The sequence below is a fragment of the Balaenoptera acutorostrata genome, chromosome 1 (genome assembly GCF_949987535.1).
Source record: "Balaenoptera acutorostrata chromosome 1, mBalAcu1.1, whole genome shotgun sequence".
Taxonomy (NCBI): Eukaryota; Metazoa; Chordata; class Mammalia; order Artiodactyla; family Balaenopteridae; genus Balaenoptera; species Balaenoptera acutorostrata.
Window position 1 is genome coordinate 98,462,454 of NC_080064.1, and position 18,642 is coordinate 98,481,095.

Below are 18,642 nucleotides of genomic sequence, written 5' to 3' on the forward strand. Positions count from 1 at the left end.
GAAGTGTATAAGATGATTAGCGGTTTTTCAAGCACATAGATAGATGACTGTCCATTGGGGCTTCTAGGAAGCATTTCTATCCACAGGGAAGTCTGGATAGGTTCTGGCACTGAGGGGACCTATGTCACAGACAGTGTGATTATTTGGCAAGTAGTATTCACCATTCCTAGGCAATTAAGAATTGACTGCATTTTTAGTTCCAGTGTTTCCAGCTGCCTATTTATAAGTCATTTGTTCAGTGTATTACAGTTTTAAATTTTAAACTTTTATACTGTTTTGATTTGGGTAAGAAGTATACCTATATGCATAAGGATAGTAATTGTACTGTATAAATTGTTTCATTGAATCTTTAGATGTCTTTATAAGGAGAATGCTACATTTTAAATCTATTTTTGCTACCTTGTTTTAGTAGGGCTCTTTAGCAAAAGCTCTGAGTAAAGTTATTTTGAAATGTTTGTTTCCTTATGCATAGATTCGATGTTACAGAGTCCCAGATCATAATTATAATATGCCAGCTTCTCACAGGAACCCTGGGTCCTTGGTTCTGGAACTTCACGGTAACTGCTAGAATATTCATGCTGTCCAGCGAACAATGGCATGAACTCAATAAAGACAGCACCTTTGTCATGCACAGAGTAATTTAAAAACAAAAATTCAAAAGTCTTCTTGTGGTATTTCAGAGACAAACAGGTTATTAGAAAACAAAAAATTTTAATATATAATAGGGCAATAAAAATCCACCCTATTAAACAAAATTTTTTGAAATATAATATTTCTGGTGATTTGATGCTAAAAACAATTCTCTCTCCCATTTACCTACTGTACCTTGTAACATTTTTGCTCTATGAAATATTTTTGAAACAAATACCTTTCCACCATTAAACAGAACTTTTTCGTATTTACATTTTTAACAAAATAAAGCAAGCAGAGTTTTCCTTAGATAGGTAAGTTGAGAGGACTCTTTATAGTAATATAGGAAAAATTCTGTTTATTCTCTTAATATTCTTTAAGAAACCTGGTACTAGTTTTTCTGCTTCTATTAAATGATCTTGGTTTAAAAAAAAAAAAAATTTAATGTTAGAAGCTATTCTCACTTCTATTTGTTTTGTTTACTATTTTCCTCTCAGTTGTGCTTTAAAAACTAAGTATTCTTAGCTTTTCATGTTACTGTAGTTATTCTTTGAATACCCTCCTTTTTCTGTTTTGTTTTGGTAAATACCTATTTTCTTAATGCTAAGAGAGTAAGTAATAATATCTTTTTTTCTTTCATATTAGAATTGTAATTTTGGCCTTATGACCTTTGAAAGTTTAAAAAGATTTATTAAGAAATGGTTTCCCAGTGGAATTTTCCAGAATCCTTCACACTTTAGTATGAAAAGGTTTATTTACAAGAAAAATAGATTTTTAAAAGAATTTTGCAGTTTAGGGAGTATTGGGGAACTGTTCATATTACAGATCATTCTATCAATACAAGGCTGCGTTAGGTTTTGTGCATTGAGTCCCCATACCCAAACGTGCTTCAATAATATGATAGAAATAGTGAGTCTCTGATAGCAGTTCTTTCTGAAAGGTATCTTGTAGCATTATAAATCCAGTTATTCAATGGTAGTAATGATGGCTTTGGGGACAAATCAGTAGTGAGGGATATCCTACATCATTTTTTTGAATAAACTTGGAATACGGAGTACTAAAAAGTACTATAGGCATGTTTTAGGAGCAAAACTAAAGCCACTTTCAATTGCATTTACAATGTATTGGCATAATTATTTGTGGGATTCCCACCTAGAGTAGAATAATGTGCATAGCTCAGGATGTGTCATTCTTTAGCACTCCTTTACCCTTAACCTGTTTCTGGTACTTCCTCTAAAGACCTGAAGCTTTATGCTCACTGCAGTTGTCTAGATTTATAATTTTTGATAGCTCATTTATTAATATTAATTAAACTTACAAAAGGTTTTTTTCTACCAATGTTCTAAATGAAATTAATAGTCAGGATACTGACTTTTATTTACCTTCAGCTTGTCTGTCTATGATAACAAAGTACCCTCGGTTTATAGAGCCCTTCCTATTAAAATGTTTCTAGAACTAAAGCATTTTAACATCATGAAAAATGTTTTGGAAATACATTTTTTCTTCAGATATACTGTCTTCACTTTTATCAGTTGCTAACTTGCAGAGATTTTCCTTTGCTTTTAATGTGTGTTGCTTTAACTGATTTGGTGATTGAAATGAAATTGTCAGATGTACTTTCTTTTTTCTTTACAAAGTCAGAGGAAAATATAAGCTTCAGAAAGAGTTGTTCTTTGTCATTTGTTTCCAAATTATTTTAATTTATTAGCATCTAAACTTCCTGTGTTAGCTATTGCCTGTGGTATTCTGCCATTTTAGGGAAAACTGTGTTAGAATGCAAGAACCTTCATCCTGAAACATACAGACATCTTAGTGATAACAAGTTAAAAACGTATGACAAATGTTTGTCCCAGTTGATTAGCAGATTAAAAATTAGAAGAGTTTTAGCACTGTGTAGGAACAACACTAATTCCTTTCAAGGCTCTGCCACTTATCATTTCTGTAACCTTTGAAAAGTCACTTACCCTATCTGACCAGATTTCCTCATCTATAAAATGGTGGTAATATTTCCTACCTCCTAGGATAGTTGTAAAGATTAAAAGAGTAAAACATGTTATGTGCTGACTACAGTGCTTGTCATAGTGCTTATAATCATTATTATTATATTTTAAGACCTGTGTTAGTAATTCCCAATAATTTCCAGATTTCTTTCAAAATTGATTGTGCTATTTTGAGAGGAAGAATATGTCCATGATCCCTTTATTTAACTCTGAGATTATTACTAAATGAGGTGAGAGGACTGTTTCCTAATTTTTCTGTTTCCGAAGGTGATAAGGATAGGCTGCCCCCTTAAATTTGAGACCTAAACTTTAGTTCCTCTTAGAGGACTTGTTCTATTCTAGTTTTTGCCTATTTTTCTCTTATTCAAAGTCACTGGGTGGGTTGTTGTTTTGTTTTAGTCTTCTCAGATAGTCTAAAGATCTGTATAGTCACTCGTGGTAGATAACACTGTTTTAAATAATTCAGCTTATCTCAAAAATAGATGCTTAGACTTTCTCTGTATATAACACTTGACTTTAAAATACTCATAGTTGTCACTCAGCTGTATGGTTAATGTTATTAACATTAAGCTTGTCATGCCCAGTTCGCCCCTTATGAAGGGTAGGAAGTAAAATATTGGAAGGCAGTATGTTGAATTTCTAGGTCAATCTTCATTCCAGTCTACCAGTACTTCACCCACCCTGGTAAAATATATGAGTGCCATATTCTGCTTATGTATAAGTTCCCTAGAACATCAGATCCATTTACAAATAATTGCAAATCTGTAGTTAACAGCAATCTAATCCTTGACTAGGACTCCAGCCCCCTTCAATGACTTCCTAAGCAAAATGCTTCTTTTAAAATAGTAGCTAACAAGTCAAATTGTACAAATCAGAATTTCTGTGACATTGCGAATCTAGCCCTAGTGCGTATTCTCTGTTAAAACCAAGCTAGTAGCCAACCCAGTTACAACGAAATTATATTTATTATGTATAGTTTAATTTAAAAAATTATGTTTCCAAATTAACTGCAAGTATATCTTTGAAATGCATGTGCCATATGTAGATGAAAACTAGATTAAATTGTCTTATTTCTGATATTAAAAATGCTAGGAAATGACGATTAACATGCTTATCAACGCTCACAGAATGTCAGTTAAATCCCTTCACATTCCTCAGTTAATGCTGAGTCTTGTTGGAATTCAAACCAAATGCATTTGTTAGGAATCTCTCTGAACACTAAGAAATAAAAATGAGACATTCAAAATAGAAATTTTCTTTATAGTTAGCTAACTTAGATGGTGTGGAGTTGTTACACCCCTTAATCACTCTTAAAAGCTATACTTCTCATGTAATAACTGTCCTGATCAGGGAACTTTTTAAGTTGTCTTTCTCTGGTGATGAAGCCTCCCTAGGATCCTCACTCCAACTAGAAAGCTTCTATTTCTTGTTCAGAAGTTAAAAGTACTCATATTTATTTAGGACGCCTTGATATCTTTACCTCTTAATCAGTTGACCATTAGGATGTTGTAAAGAGTGATGGGCCCAAGGGATTTGTTATGAGTGTTGAAGGTTATTTTCACTATGGACTGCCACACTTACAGCTTCCCTGTCAGAAAAATGGGAGAGCTCAATCTCCACAACTGGTTTGCTTTTCTCCATCTTTCTTCTGTGACAGCCATCAGAATGGGTTGTTTGTTGCTGGCTTGTTGTAGTAATTCAAGTGTGTTCTGACCAGAGTACTCATGGATTAAACACAGCAGTTGGGGAAGTTCTTTTTGTCCTTTGACAAAACCTGTACTAAAATAAAGTAGAAATAAGAAATTATTTAAGCAATACCAGTCAAGATATTTAAATACTTTCATGGTTATAGAAAATTATGTTTATTATCGTCTAATTTCCCCCCTCTGAAACTATTAGGCTGTGAAAATCTAATGCTATAGTTAAGAGATTTGTTTTCCCATGTCTTTTTTAAAAAGTCACTCTGGTGTTTTAGGTGGTTTTCTACCACATAGCCCTTGTCCCTTGAAGGGCTTATTTTTGGTGTAGTTGTGGAGGTTGATTTTTTTGTTTGTTTTTGTTTTAGAGAAATAGTTCCAACACTTGGAAATATTATCACCCATGTTATTATTTTGAAAATAACAAGTGACTACAGAAATGCCAAATTCCTGCCTTATATAATATTCTCCCTCTAGATAATTATGTCTTTCCTGCATAGCCAAAAAGCGTAAAATGAGCCCCCTCCTAATATGTGTTACAGTAAATTCAACCCATATTGAGAGACTTCTTAGTGGAAGGGTGGAAAAATGGACTGTCAGGTATCCACTTCTCTTCTAAACAGAATCATTAACTCTTGTTCACTGTTAATCATTTCTGCCACCTGTCCCACTTAACTTGCTTAGTTTCTCTCTTTGGGAATGGCCTCACACTGCATGTTTTTTCATTGACAGTCAAGATTAGAGCCACACATCCAGAAGTGGTGATAGGCAATTCTCATGATTCAGAGCAGGAGGGCTTTATCCTGGAGTACAGAGTATTCCGCTAAATCAGATAATCACACAGGAAAAAATGTTCTTAACTAATTACCAACTGGTAAGTAAGTTTTCCCTGGCTCTAAGTTTTCCCTGGCTCTCCCTCCTAACATTAAGACATTGTTGATCTAAATTCAGTGATAGTATCTGAACGGTTTACAGAATTCTGTCTTCCAAAATTTCCAAACAGGCTAATCCATAAAAATTTCCCAGGAATCCCAATTTGGGCTTTGTAAAGATCTTTCATGTTTCCTAATCTCTTTTACTTACATTCATCCAAGGTACAAAGATTAATTGCATGAGGTTCCCTCCATTTTTATTTTGTAATTCTATACTTCTGGCCCTTCCCCTCCCAAAAGGCTACTTCACATATCCAGCAAAATGTTGTAAGATGTCTACCCTTCTCCACCCAAGACAGAGTCGATCATCTTTGACACCTGCTTAGTCTCCTGAGTCTGCTACTGAGTGTAATTCCCCTTATTGGCAACATCACTCACCAGGTCAGCTCTACAGATTCTTTTTAGACTAATTCAGTCCATTTTTTTGTCAATAAATGTGTATATCAAGATAACTACATCACTATATGTTTGCAGCTTAATATGCTTCTATTTAAAAAGCATTCTTGAGCAATCAAAGATAATTTTTTTTAGTTGTGAGAGACTGGTTTCAATCTGGTTATTTATTATGAGCATAAAACTTACATATCTTAAGCTCACATGATAGATTGTCTGCTTGAAGTATCAATTTTAGAAATGGGGTCTCTATTCTGCTCTGGGATTTGAACCCCCTTGCTGTTGTTGCTATCAGTTTTCTTAGATTGGCTTTTTTTTTAAGTTTACCTTCTTAATAGATAAATTATTCACTTTGCTTAAAAACTAACATTATAAAAAAGGTATGCAGTGAATAGTCTCCTTCTCATCCTCATCTCCAGCTGTCCAGTTCCCACACTGTCCTCTCCAATAGGTACCCACTGTTCTTAGTTTGTAATGTATCTTTCCAGAAATTTGTTATGTAATTATCGGCAAAAATTAAAATGTAATATTATTTTTCTTCTTTTTTTACGCAAAAAGTTCATATACACATGCTGCAGCATTTTTCTTCACCTAATATAACTTTGATATTTTTCCATGTCACCACTAGAGAGCTACCCCACTCTTTTTTTAAAAGCTACCCAATAGTTGATTGTACGGAAGTACCATAATTTCTATAACTACTCCTTCATTGAGAGATATTTTTAAAGTTTTGCAACTATTAATAATGCTGTAATAAATAACCTTGTACAGACATTTTGTGCAAGCATATCTGTAGGGTAAATCAGTAAAATTAAAAGGCATTTGGATCCAGTAATCTGAGAATGACAATCTCAAGATTATAAAAAGTGCTAGTTTACAGAGGGAAAGGAACACCAGTTTTTGCTTTGCTCCTCAGTCTTCAGAATATGCCCTTACTCTTTTTTCAGACTTTCAGGCTTCTAATTTCTACTGCCCTGTTTTTGTACCAGGTTCGTCTCTTCTTGACTGTAAGATCATTTTCAGCAACCTCAAAGCTAATTCTTGGCTGCTTTCAGTATCTTCTTTCCAGACGTCTTAAGAGTAGTTGACCTAATAAGCATAAGAATTTGATTGAGAATTGGGTGAATTTTTTTTTCACACCCATATCATGGAAGGCATTAAATGAATATATCTAAAGGGCAGTAAGTTTTGCCAAGGTATCAGAGATTTATGTTACTTTAGTAAAAGCTCACCATTTCTTCCATTTGATACTACAAAGCACTTATTTCAAGATCTCATATTATATAGCAGTACAGTGCAATCCTCTGCTTGACATTCAAAATGTAATACACACACACTTTTTTTTCTTTTCTTTTTTTTTTTTGGTGAGAAAGGTTAAGCTGTAGTTTCAGCCCAACTTCAATGAGTCAGAAATTTTCTTTAGAAAGGAGGGGTTTTTATTGCTCTGTGAAATTCATCAAATTAAATTAAAACACTCTGGATTTTATTTGATTTTGCTCATAACAAATTTTTGACACCTCCTTTTCCCCTTTCCTCAATATTTGAGATTTTTTTCTATTGTGCATGATAGAGGAATGCTGCTAAGCTTGCAAGTAATTAACTTGAAATTGTTTTGAGTAATTCTGCTTTTTTGGATTTTTTGTACCTAATCAGAATTGATGTGACTGAAGTGCAAATCTTCATAATAATCATGCATTTGCTGGCAGTGATTGGAGGACCACCTTTTTGGCAATCTATGGTAACTCTGCACATTGTGTATCCCATGTAATGCATGTTGTCTTTTGCTTGTGTTTTTCTAATATAGTATAATCCAGTTAAAGGATGATATGTAAAATTATTTTATTCTTTCTGAAAACAAAAAGTCACAGCAATGATAGGACACAAACTTTTCTTTAGGGCATAGTGAATTTTACTACTTGGAGTTATGTTGTACAGTAGGTCCATTTCAGGGTTATTTTTGAAGGCTATCAGAATTATTATGTGTCATCCTATTTTACAGCTGAGGAAACAGCAGGTAGTGTATCAAGTTAACCAATGACAAGATTAAACCAAATCTTTTATTCTCTTTCTGAGCTACAGGAGTCTACTAGTTTCTCCATTATATGCTTAAAGCTGAATAACAAATTTTGGTAGTAAATTAACTCTGGCCCCAGAACAGAATAAGTGCTTATTGAAATCAGTGCCTTAGGATTGTTTTCACAAGCCAGGACCTTGATTTTCAACTTGACTTGAAATACAGTCACCCCTACAAACAGAAGTTCTTTTCCACAAACTTCTGAAAGAGCGAATATAATATATATAATACGGGGGCCAAGAACACAGTCTCAGGAACCAGACTGCCTCAGTTTGATCCTGGCTCCACTGCCTACTGTATGAACTTGATCTGTTATTCAACCCTTGTGGCTTAGTTTTCTTCTCTGTAAAATGAAGACGATAATAGTACCTGTCTTATAAGGTTATTTTGTGTATTAAATGAGTATGTGTAAAGCACTCAGACCAGTGGCTATCAAATAATGAGCCCTCAATAGAAGTTGTTGCTGCTCTTACAGTTGGCATGTTTGCTACTCCTAAACAAACACAGTTCTTAAAAATCAGATTAATTTTAAAGTATAAGGGAAATTTACTGAGCAAGATTTTTCCCTTACCTAGCTCACTTTATGATGGTAAATTAGATACTTAAGGAAGTGTAATTAACATGCTTCCCGAAGTATCTATTACCAGAAATTGTTTAATGCCTTTTGTTGGGAGGATAGCGTTGTGAGGAGGGAGAAGATGAAGGAATAAAGATAATCCATAGTCAACCAGGAGAATTCTGAAACTGTTCATTCATGTACATAATATCATTCAAAATCACATCTTTTTTTACACATTAGTCTCAAAAGTCAATACTGTCTCTAGTGAAATCTGAGGTCTATAGATACATACACACTGTATACATATGTATCTATAGATCTCGGATTTCACTAGAATGTTATTACTTTTGCTCTTGTGTAGGTTAAATAGTTAACAGTTATAAATAGCTATAAAACTATTAAATAGTTAATAGTTTTAAACAATTTGGCTGTAGAAGAAGGAAAGAAAAGATTTTCTTTTCCTGAAACTAGGTAATAAAGCCTAAAACCTACCTCCCACTTAATTTTTTTTTAATTTCTTCACTATATTGATTATTATTTTCATAGGCTTTATGTTTTATACCAAAATCTCTCCCCCTCCAAAATTATTTTGCATATCTTACACACATATAAATTACCTTTAATGTTTCAGCATATCAGTAACAAAAAAAATGGGATTTCTGGCTTAATCATTCAAAATCAAGTCAGCATCAGGTATATATCCCTAATTATCTGTATCAGTATGGAGGTACAGAAAGCATTGTTTTCAGTGCAGTTATGTATTCATGCAGGCTATACACATATCCATAATTTTTAGGTGGTGCCTGGTAGTAAATTTGCTTCAGGTAAACTTGTCACCTTTCTTTATTAGGATTTATACACACAATCTATACATGTATATAACAGATGTAATTTTTTTTCTTTTAAAAGGATCAAATATTTTTTCCTATCTTTATTGGCAATTAAGATATTATAATCATTCTTTTTTATTATATGTTTTAAAAAAGTAATCTGAGCTGGGCTTCCCTGGTGGCGCAGTGGTTGAGAATCTGCCTGCCAATGCAGGGGACACGGGTTCGAGCCCTGGTCTGGGAAGATCCCACATGCCGCGGAGCGGCTGGGCCCATGAGCCACAATTACTGAGCCTGCGCGTCTGGAGCCTGTGCTCCGCAACAAGAGAGGCCGCGATAGTGAGAGGCCCGCGCACCGTGATGAAGAGTGGCCCCCGCTTGCCACAACTGGAGAAAGCCCTCGCACAGAAACGAAGACCCAACACAGCCATTAATAAAATAAATTAAAAAAAATAAACACAGAATAATCATTAAAAAAAAAAAAAAAAAAAGTAATCTGAGGAACTCTCAGATCCAAGACTGAAATGGAGGTTGCAGTAGGGAAAGAGATTCACGGGCCACTGTCTTATTACTAGCATCATTGGTTCTACTGTTACCATCATTAAAATAAAAAGAAAGGACTTGACTTCTCTGGTGATATTCGGAGGCTTAGAGAAATACTCTGGGTTCTTTGAGCAGATTTCAGTACAGATTCCCATAATTGACTTCAAACCACTGTATTTCTTTTTTTCTTTATTCTTGGCCCTGTGGGCTCATTGCTGAATATGCTATTTTGAATTGCATTGTGTTAGTTCAGGAAAGACTACTACATGCAGTGCTCTGATTTATTTGTGTGCCAAAATGGAGAGAAGATATTTATTTAGGGCCCAGCTGTGAAATTTTTATCTCTTTTGAGGTTGAGGCCATAAAATGGAAATTGCCTTCCAAATCCTCATTAAAAGACTTTTACTGATATTTAAGAAAGCAGCTTTAAAGTAAAAACAAACAAAAACAGTGCAAATGTCTTCTTAAAGCTGATTTTAGAAAATCAGCTGTTTTGCAAAGGTAAGTGATTTCTATCTACTGCTTATTGATTACCCATTTCTTGCTTTTTTTTTTTTTAATTCAAAGAGATGTTTTTTTACCAAAGGTTGTAGTTAGGTTTTGTTGGTTTTGGTTGGTTGGGTTTTTTGTGCGGGCATGGTTTGTGTTTTGGGGTTCCCGCCCCATTTTTTACGGAAAGAAATTATTTTCATGCACAGAAGTTAGTATATGGTTTGCACATTGCAAAAACAAGACTTTTTTTGTGTATTGCTTCCCTAAAAGAATATATCCTTTTGGATGTCTTGAAACTATCTTCTATCATATATATAACTCTTTAAAAAAAGAATGTCATCACTTTGGAAGGGACCCATAAAATCCCCTCACAGTTACTTTCACTGACATTTGATTCTTTTAAAAGTAGTAGCTGAGGACTTCCCTGGTGGCGCAGTGGTTAAGAATCCACCTGCCAATGCAGGGGACACAGGTTTGATCCCTGGTCCGGGAAGATCCCACGTGCCACGGAGCAACTAAGCCCGTGCGCCGTAACTACTGAGCTTGCGCTCTAGAGCCAGCAAGCCACAACTACTGAGCCCGTGTGCTGCAACAACTGAAGCCCACGTGTTCTAGGGCCCATGTGCTGCAACTACTGAAGCCAGTGTGCCTAGAGCCTATGGTCCACAACAAGAGAAGCCACCGCAATGAGAAGCCCACGCACCACAACAAAGAGTAGCCCCCGCTCGCCACAACTAGAGAAAGCCCACGTGCAGCAACAAAGACCCAATGCAGCCAAAGATAAAAATTTAAAAAAAGAAAAGTAGTAGTTGATTAAACGTGTATTAAACCAGGAGACACCTTCTGGAATCCAGTTAAGGCAAATGGTGGGTGTTACTACAGGTGAAGTTTCAGAATTCATTAGGTAGAACTGAAGACTTGCTATATAGTGTAATTTATTTGTATCTCATTCTTAAACTGAAAGACTTAAGTAGTGGCTTTATACTTAACTAAATCAGACATTATAAACAGGCATTCCCACATTCTTTGGAAGGAAGTATCTAATCTCAAAATGATACTTTCTGTTTCTGCTGAAATTTACAAAGCCTGTAAGAATATTTTATTATGCTCATAAGAAAACTAGTCTAACAGCTTAGTAACTGATACTCTGCATTAATCCAAACGATTAAACCAAAACCTGTGTCCATTTAATCTGGTACACCTGAGAATTTAAGATTTTTTTTAATCTCTGAAAAATGAACTACATTAGATTGATATTATTTGGCTACATAATTTTATGGCATGAATCCAGAGGATTTTACCCTAGCTGTAGAGCAGACACCATGACCCAAGGGAGTTCTTATTCTTCCCAGTCTCAAAGACTGTTGACATTCTGGGTAGGCCTGAGATAAAAGCATTTTTAGTACAGCTTTCTGGCTGTTTCTGTAGAGTGGATGCACTTTGATCACCCTGGATATGTTCCAGGAGGATGAGGACAGAAAGAGAAAGATTGGGAAGGACAATGTGTCCACCCTCCTTGATCTTGAGTGTGAGGTGAAAATGGCAATACTTCTAATACTTTTTAAAAGTGATTGAGTCAGTGCTGATTTTTAAGTGATCACCTGGTGAGACTTGGGGTTCCTCTGACTTCCGCTTTCCCTTCACATTGCCTCAGATTTTCTTGTAGCTAACTTCCTTTTTCCTTCTTAATGTGGGGGCAAGGTATGTCTTCATAATATTTCAAAAAAGACATTCTACGTAGAGAGAGAAAGGGAGAACATGTTAATCTATTTGATAAGTTTATACTGAGCACCTACAATATCCAGGGTTCTAGAGAGAATATAAAAATCAATTCAAACATAAACCTACATTCAGGAGCTTATGTTTTGGTGTATGTAGCTATCATATATGACAGAAGTGAAGAGGGCCCTAAGAATGTTTATGATATTTTGCCCCTACGTCTATAGCTTGCTTACTTGGTTTGTGGTCCAAGCCATTTACTAATTTGCCTGGCTTTTGTAATGTTGCTGTTTATCCTTTGTTCTTTCAGAGAGCAAAAATTTCCATGATCCTAAAGCATTTTCACCAAATTTTAAATACAGTTGTGATGCAGTGCAGTTCAATTGTGGCACAGATTACTGCTACACAGATTACACATGTATATGTAGAGTTGGCACTCGTTTAGTGCCCTGGCCTCAATACAGGCATGCCCCTGTAATGGATTAATGCTTCGCTTCTTTTGAAATCTAAGTGAGTGTAGTATTTCCTCCTTTGCCAGACAGGTCCTTTGTCTTTGGAGGGAAAAGGAAACTAGACAGAATATTGAATTTCAGCCAGGTGCATCAGACTTAGATTGTAATATCCTTAGTTTTCTGAACTGGAGCAAAAAAATCTCTTGGAGTTCAAAGCAACCATGGTGTTGATTTTCTCCTTTATTGAAAACAAGCTTTGAATTTGGACTGTAGGGTTTGGAGATCAGTTAGAGAAGGAAGGAGACAATTTAAGATGCTCCGTGAAGTTCTGGGCTTAATTTTTAAGTTGACCTATTTCATTTTAGAAAATTAAACACTGCCACAGTACAACTTGAAATTTGAATAGTTGATTTCCCTTTTTTTTTAGACTGCAGTTTTGCAAGAGGTCATAGAGTTGTGTAAATAAACTGAGTTCTTGAGAGTTTTAAAGAAATAGAGTAGCTAAACATTAAATTTTATATCTGTCAATTTTACTGGGGTTTTATACATACAAAAAATAGGAAGTGTCACATTCTTATTTGATTTTAAAAGTGTAAGCAGATGGCATCCCTAAAAAGTGTAGACAGCCCTGATTAAAATGTCTTCTTTGTAAGAACTCATTGCCTATTAAACTACTGTGGGCTTTTGGAATCTTATTCCTAGAGTCATTTGTTTCACTTAATAGAATATATCATTTTACTGTTCCTTTCTTTTCAGTCCATATTGGACAAAACTGGAGACTTCAGAAAAGCTAAAAAGAGATGTGCAAAAAGAAAGAAAATCTTAAATGATTTTTAAGATTTAGTATTATACAAGTGTGTTTCATTTTAAATGAGGTATACTGTGTTCACAAGGTTGGATACATGATCTCAATGCACTCAGCCCCCCTTACTTTAGGTAAATCAATTCATATTTTCAGTATACTGTAAAAATTTATTATTTACTTCTTCTGAAAAGTAAACTTATATGTTAAAGTTTTGGATTCACAATTATAGAGCTGTACCTGCTTGGGTGTGCTTCACGTATTTTTCGTCCTGTCCCTGAGTTTGCTCTGCTCCAATCAGAATCTCTTGACATCAACATGGGAGCTGTTTTTACTCTTATGTGAAGCTACAATTTGAGATTACAGAAGTTCCTTGAATATGAATGCCTTCTTAGTTGCTCTCTACTTTTACTAGCTGCCTGTATTCTAACAGTTTGGAATTGGGAATTCTCTAGTTTGCAGATTTTTTAAATCTAGTTGCAAATATTTCTAGTCCTTTATGCTCCATGTTTTCTCTCATAACAATTAGTAACGAATTACAGATTTAGCAGTAGAGTTCAAAAAATGCACAAAGATAAAGGAAAAGTACACTTCTTTTATTAAAAGGCCAGAAGATAGCCTGGTTCATTATTGCCAGATTTCTGGGATGCATTAGGTGAACTTTATTTAGCTATGACACGAGCTAATAAAGTTGGATCAGTTATTTTTTTTAAAGTTGGTATCAGAAGTCAGATTAATTTTTATGTAGTCTCTCATTTCTTGAGACTTTTTATATTGTTTATAATGGAAAGGTTAGGGAAACTTCCATCAATTTAAGTATTTACTAAACTAGAAGGAATGGAGAATATATCAGAATATGAATCAAATGTTTGCTTTGTTTTCTTATTTTGATTTATATATATATTAATTGTTTTCTCTCTCTACCCATTAAAGATTCCAGTGCTGAATATTCAAATGAAAATTTTTCCTGCGCTTTGTACTGTAGCAGGGACCATATTTTCCTGTACAAATTACTTCCGTGTAATCTTCACAGGTGGTGTTGGAAAAAATGGATCAACGATAGCAGTAAGTATTTCTTAAGATTTCCAATGATTGCGCTAGGACTTAGTTTTGTAGTCGCTTTGTTTTTCATTTGAATTGTTATTTGAATTAATTAAAATCATTGTTAATTGAGAGTTTCCACTTAGTCTTAAAGAAAAAAAACCCTGAAACTTCTCAGTTTTATTTACACATGTATACATTTATATGCTTATATTTGCATATTTTTTGTGCATGCAGACACACACTTTTATACACATATATATATATATATATATATATATATATTTTTTTTTTTAAGTGCGATCTGCTTTGTAAAATGTCTGGCCTCTTAAGTAAATCCTCAGTTTGTGCCTAACTAATCCATGCTGCTGCTTTTCCTTAGCTGTTCTGGTATTCAGTTATAAAAACTGCTGGCTCTCAGACACCATGAGGTTCTTAGAAGTTCAAGTTGATCTGCCTTCCATCAAGCAAATCGGTATAGAATACCACTAACTCCTCACTTCTCTTTACTCTGTACAGGGAACAAGTGTCCTTTCTCCTTTTCTCCATATTGGATCAGTAATTACATTAGCTGCAATGATCTACAAGAAATCAGCAGTTCAGCTTTTTGAAAAGCATCCCTGTCTTTATATATTGACATTTGGTTTTGTATCTGCCAAAATCACCAATAAGCTTGTGGTAAGCACCAGAGTTTTTGTCTGTTTTCTTTTTAACTTTCATCTTATTTTGGTTTTATGGCCATAGTTTTCATTTCATAACTTCCTAAGCAGTTCTAGAGTTTGCTGTCCTCTAATCAAAATCTCTTGACATCAGTATGGGAGCCATTTTTACTCTTATGTGAAGCTGCAATTTGAGATTACCAGAAGCTCCTTAAACCTCTACGACTCTTCTTTCTATCCACATTCTTCATTCTCATTCTTCATTCTCATTCTGTACACTCAAGTTAAGGCTCCTTGTGAAAAGCATATTTAGGGGGACTTAGTTGGCATGGTATATACCTTCGGTGTATAGCTTTCACACCCACTTAGTGTTGTTTTTAGTTTTGAAAATTCAACAGATATTGCTAAAGAATTCTTGAAACTTGATATTTGATCACAATACTGATTTACTGTGTAGCTCACAATTGCTTTAATATGAAAATGCCTGCCTACATCACCGATTCTCTTTATTCATAGGTGGCACACATGACTAAAAGTGAAATGCATTTGCATGACACAGCATTCATAGGTCCAGCACTTTTGTTTCTGGACCAATATTTTAACAGCTTTATTGATGAATATATTGTACTTTGGATAGCCCTGGTAAGTTTTGTACCGTGTTCTATTTCATGATTTGGAGGTTACTTGTTTTCTTGTTTCAGTGGGCCAGTCCTGAGATATAGATCATATAATTGTAATGATTTAGAATACTAGAAAACCACATTTATGGGACTTCGTGGGAGTTCCTCGTGGCTTCATCTCTGAGTCATTTTTTTGTATTATTCTTATTAGTCCTGCCTACGTCCTGGCTCATAAATTCCATATTTCTAACTGTAAAGCAGGAGTTGGCAGACTACAGCCTGTGGGCCAATGGCCAGTTTTTGTCAATAGTTTTATTGGAACACAGTCATGGGCATTCATTTATGTATTGTCTGTGGCTACTTTCATGCTACAGTGGCAGAGTTGAGCAGTTGTGACAAAGAGAATATGGTCCACAAAGCCTAAAATACTAAGTTTGTTGCTCCTTGGTGTAAAGGAGAAATCTTTGAGGAAATTGAGTTATTAAATTTTATGGAATTGAAGGTGAATTTCAAAAGAAGAGAAGAAAGAAGCCTCTCCTCTTGGCTTTCAGGAATCTTAGGGATGGCCTAAGCAGATTCCTGAGAATCTAATAGTACCTCTCTCTTTTTTTTTTTTAGGTCTTCTCTTTCTTTGATTTGATTCGCTACTGTGTCAGTGTTTGCAATCAGATTGCGTCTCACCTGCACATACATGTCTTCAGAATCAAGGTCTCTACAGCTCATTCTAATCATCATTAATGATGTAATTGATGTTATAGGAAACTCATGTTTTCTGCCCAAAAGAATCTGAACATATTAAGGAGAATGGGGTGATTAAGAACAAATATAATTTATAATAACCAATGTTATATATAACTTTTATTCTTTGTTATTGGTAACACTCCTTAACTATCCCTGTGTGAGAATGGGAATTTCAAGTTCCATCCCGTAAATTGTACACGTTGTCAAACAGGGTTGGCCCAAGAAAGCATGCAAGAAAAAAATGCCATGTGTTTGTAATTATCCTGGATTCATAGTAAAATTGTCATGGGGAGCAGATCCCCAGTGGTGGAGATTTCTAATGTAGACTATTTGCAGGCCAAAAGATGGTTGCTTTATAATTTTAACAAATCATCATCTTTTAGTGACGTCCTTGTTTAGTATCTTCTCAAGCTTTCTTTACTGAGGAGCTCAGCTTGTGGCACAGATATATCTTGTGAGGTGGAACCTAGTGATAAAGATCTTGAATTTGGATTGAAAGGTTTCCTATCTTTACATTATTGAGGAAGTCATTTTTTTTATTGCTCAAGAAATGGTATCTCATGGGCTTGGGAAATCCTGTTAGCATGCATAATAATGTGGTAACTTTGTCGATCCATTTTATTTTTTTAAATAAATATATGATCTCAAAGCCAGTCTTCTTCTCAGTTTTATTCAGTGGAAAGATAAACTAAGTTTTAATGTCGTTTTTAAAATTTTTAAGCAAAATTTATTTCTATTCTTTAATAAATGAGGAAATTCAGTCAGCTACATCATCATTATGTGTCCTGTGACCTTTCTATTTTGTATAAAACTGTTTAACTTAAAACAGAGGAGTGCTATGTTCATTTTCCCTCTTGGTAGATTTTTTTGGTTGTGGTTGTCACCCGTGAGATTATAAATCTTTTTTTCCCTTTGAGAAAACAGAATCATAATCTTAAAAGTCCAAAGGGGTTTAATAGTCACCTGGTCTAGGAATCTCAAACCCTTCCCCCAGATTTTTAATTAGAGAGGCTTGGGCCTCTCTAGGCAATTATTGAAAATTTGCACTTTCCTTTTCTGGCTACTCAGTATCTGTACAACAGTTTGAAATGAAAACCAGGTGTCCTCAGTAACTATAAACCAGATCTGTTTCCATTGTATATAGTTCAGTTGCTTGAATGAAGAGGGAGACAAGGGGAAAGGTTTAAGCTATTGACTAAAATGAGGTATCTTATTATTGATTTTTATTTATACCCTGTTTCCATAATCATGGATACACAATAGCTGTGCTGCCTTGCCTGGCAACCAGAACTCTTCCTTACACTTTTAATGATTTCATCAATTCCATGTAATCTTGATTAGCAATGACTGTGAAACCTTTCATTTCTTTGCTAGAATGTAGCAGGAAGGGGAAGTTTCTCACTGCCTTTGCTTGCTAGCAACTTCTCCAGCATCTGGGGTAGAGAAATACATACAGGAAAATGCTAGGGCGGATCAAATGTTGCAAGCTAGGACAAAGGAAAAAGAAGGAGGGGTAATTAACTAAAGTTACGTCATTGTCTTATTATATTAGATAGACAGAGCAAATGTTAATTACCTACAGTGGAAATTGAGGTCTGGAGAAGCTAAATGGCATACCTGTGTCACAACAGTTACTCCTCTTCCAAATGGGGACTAGAATCCAGATCTTCTGAATCCTAATCCATTGTTCTCTCCTACACCACACTAGGTTTTAGTGGGCTGAAGCTACAAACTGAGATTCTAGAATCTTTTTCAGCGTAAAGGAAGTCTGGAAGACGTTCAGGTATTTGGTGTGTGTTTCCTTCAGCTCTCGATAACCATCCGCATCATATCAAGTGTACGTTTGTAGTAAACCTCAGCTGGTCCTAATTCTTCTTGTGATCATATTATATATGATTTTGATACCTAACCAGGTATCAAAATCATCTGAAGAATTTTTAAAAATACAGGTTCCCAGGTCCTATCTCTAGAGATATTTGGTAGGTTTGAGATGGGGCCTCATATTTTCATAAGCTCCCCAGGATTCCAGTCCTTGTTAAACCTTTTGAGTTACAACTAGGCTTAGGAACCACTGCCATAAACTACCTAAAAAGGTACAATAACTCCTGGAAGCTGTGAAGAGTAGCAGCATAGTTAGGGGTGGCATGTGGACGGTAGAACATGTGCCACCTGCAGTAGGTCTCTGTGACCCTAAAATAAAATTATATTGGCTTTAACTTCAATTTGGTAACCTTAGTCCCCATCCCACCCTCCAACAACATTTGTGTTCTTTGAACAGAATGCAGGGGCCTCTGAGAGCCACACATACACACGTTAAAAAGATGGAATTTTTGAAAAACAAGATGCTTCTAAAAGTTTCCCATCCCTTACAGTGTTTAAACAGAAACCGTCCGTAGAGATACAGAGGGAAGATGGGCCAGGTGACTACTAAACTCGTTTGGACTTCTAAGATTTTGAT

At 35.1% G+C, this 18,642-nt stretch overlaps 1 protein-coding gene across 3 annotated transcripts in view; it reads left to right on the forward strand.

The window, feature by feature from the left end:
* CEPT1 (choline/ethanolamine phosphotransferase 1) overlaps positions 1-18,020 on the forward strand; it is a 38,439-nt gene extending 20,419 nt beyond the window's left edge. Inside the window, exons 5-9 of one of the 3 annotated variants that reach the window (XM_007169420.2) lie at positions 7,306-7,390; positions 14,057-14,188; positions 14,684-14,842; positions 15,340-15,465; positions 16,062-18,019. In XM_007169420.2, the coding sequence (XP_007169482.1) occupies positions 7,306-7,390; positions 14,057-14,188; positions 14,684-14,842; positions 15,340-15,465; positions 16,062-16,181 (622 nt within the window). In that variant the 3' untranslated portion in view covers positions 16,182-18,019. Of the gene's footprint in view, positions 1-472; positions 558-7,305; positions 7,391-14,056; positions 14,189-14,683; positions 14,843-15,339; positions 15,466-16,061 lie in introns of all 3 variants that reach the window. The other 2 variants (XM_007169421.3, XM_007169419.3) reach the window with 2 other exon arrangements.
* The last annotated feature ends 622 nt before the right edge of the window (positions 18,021-18,642 follow it).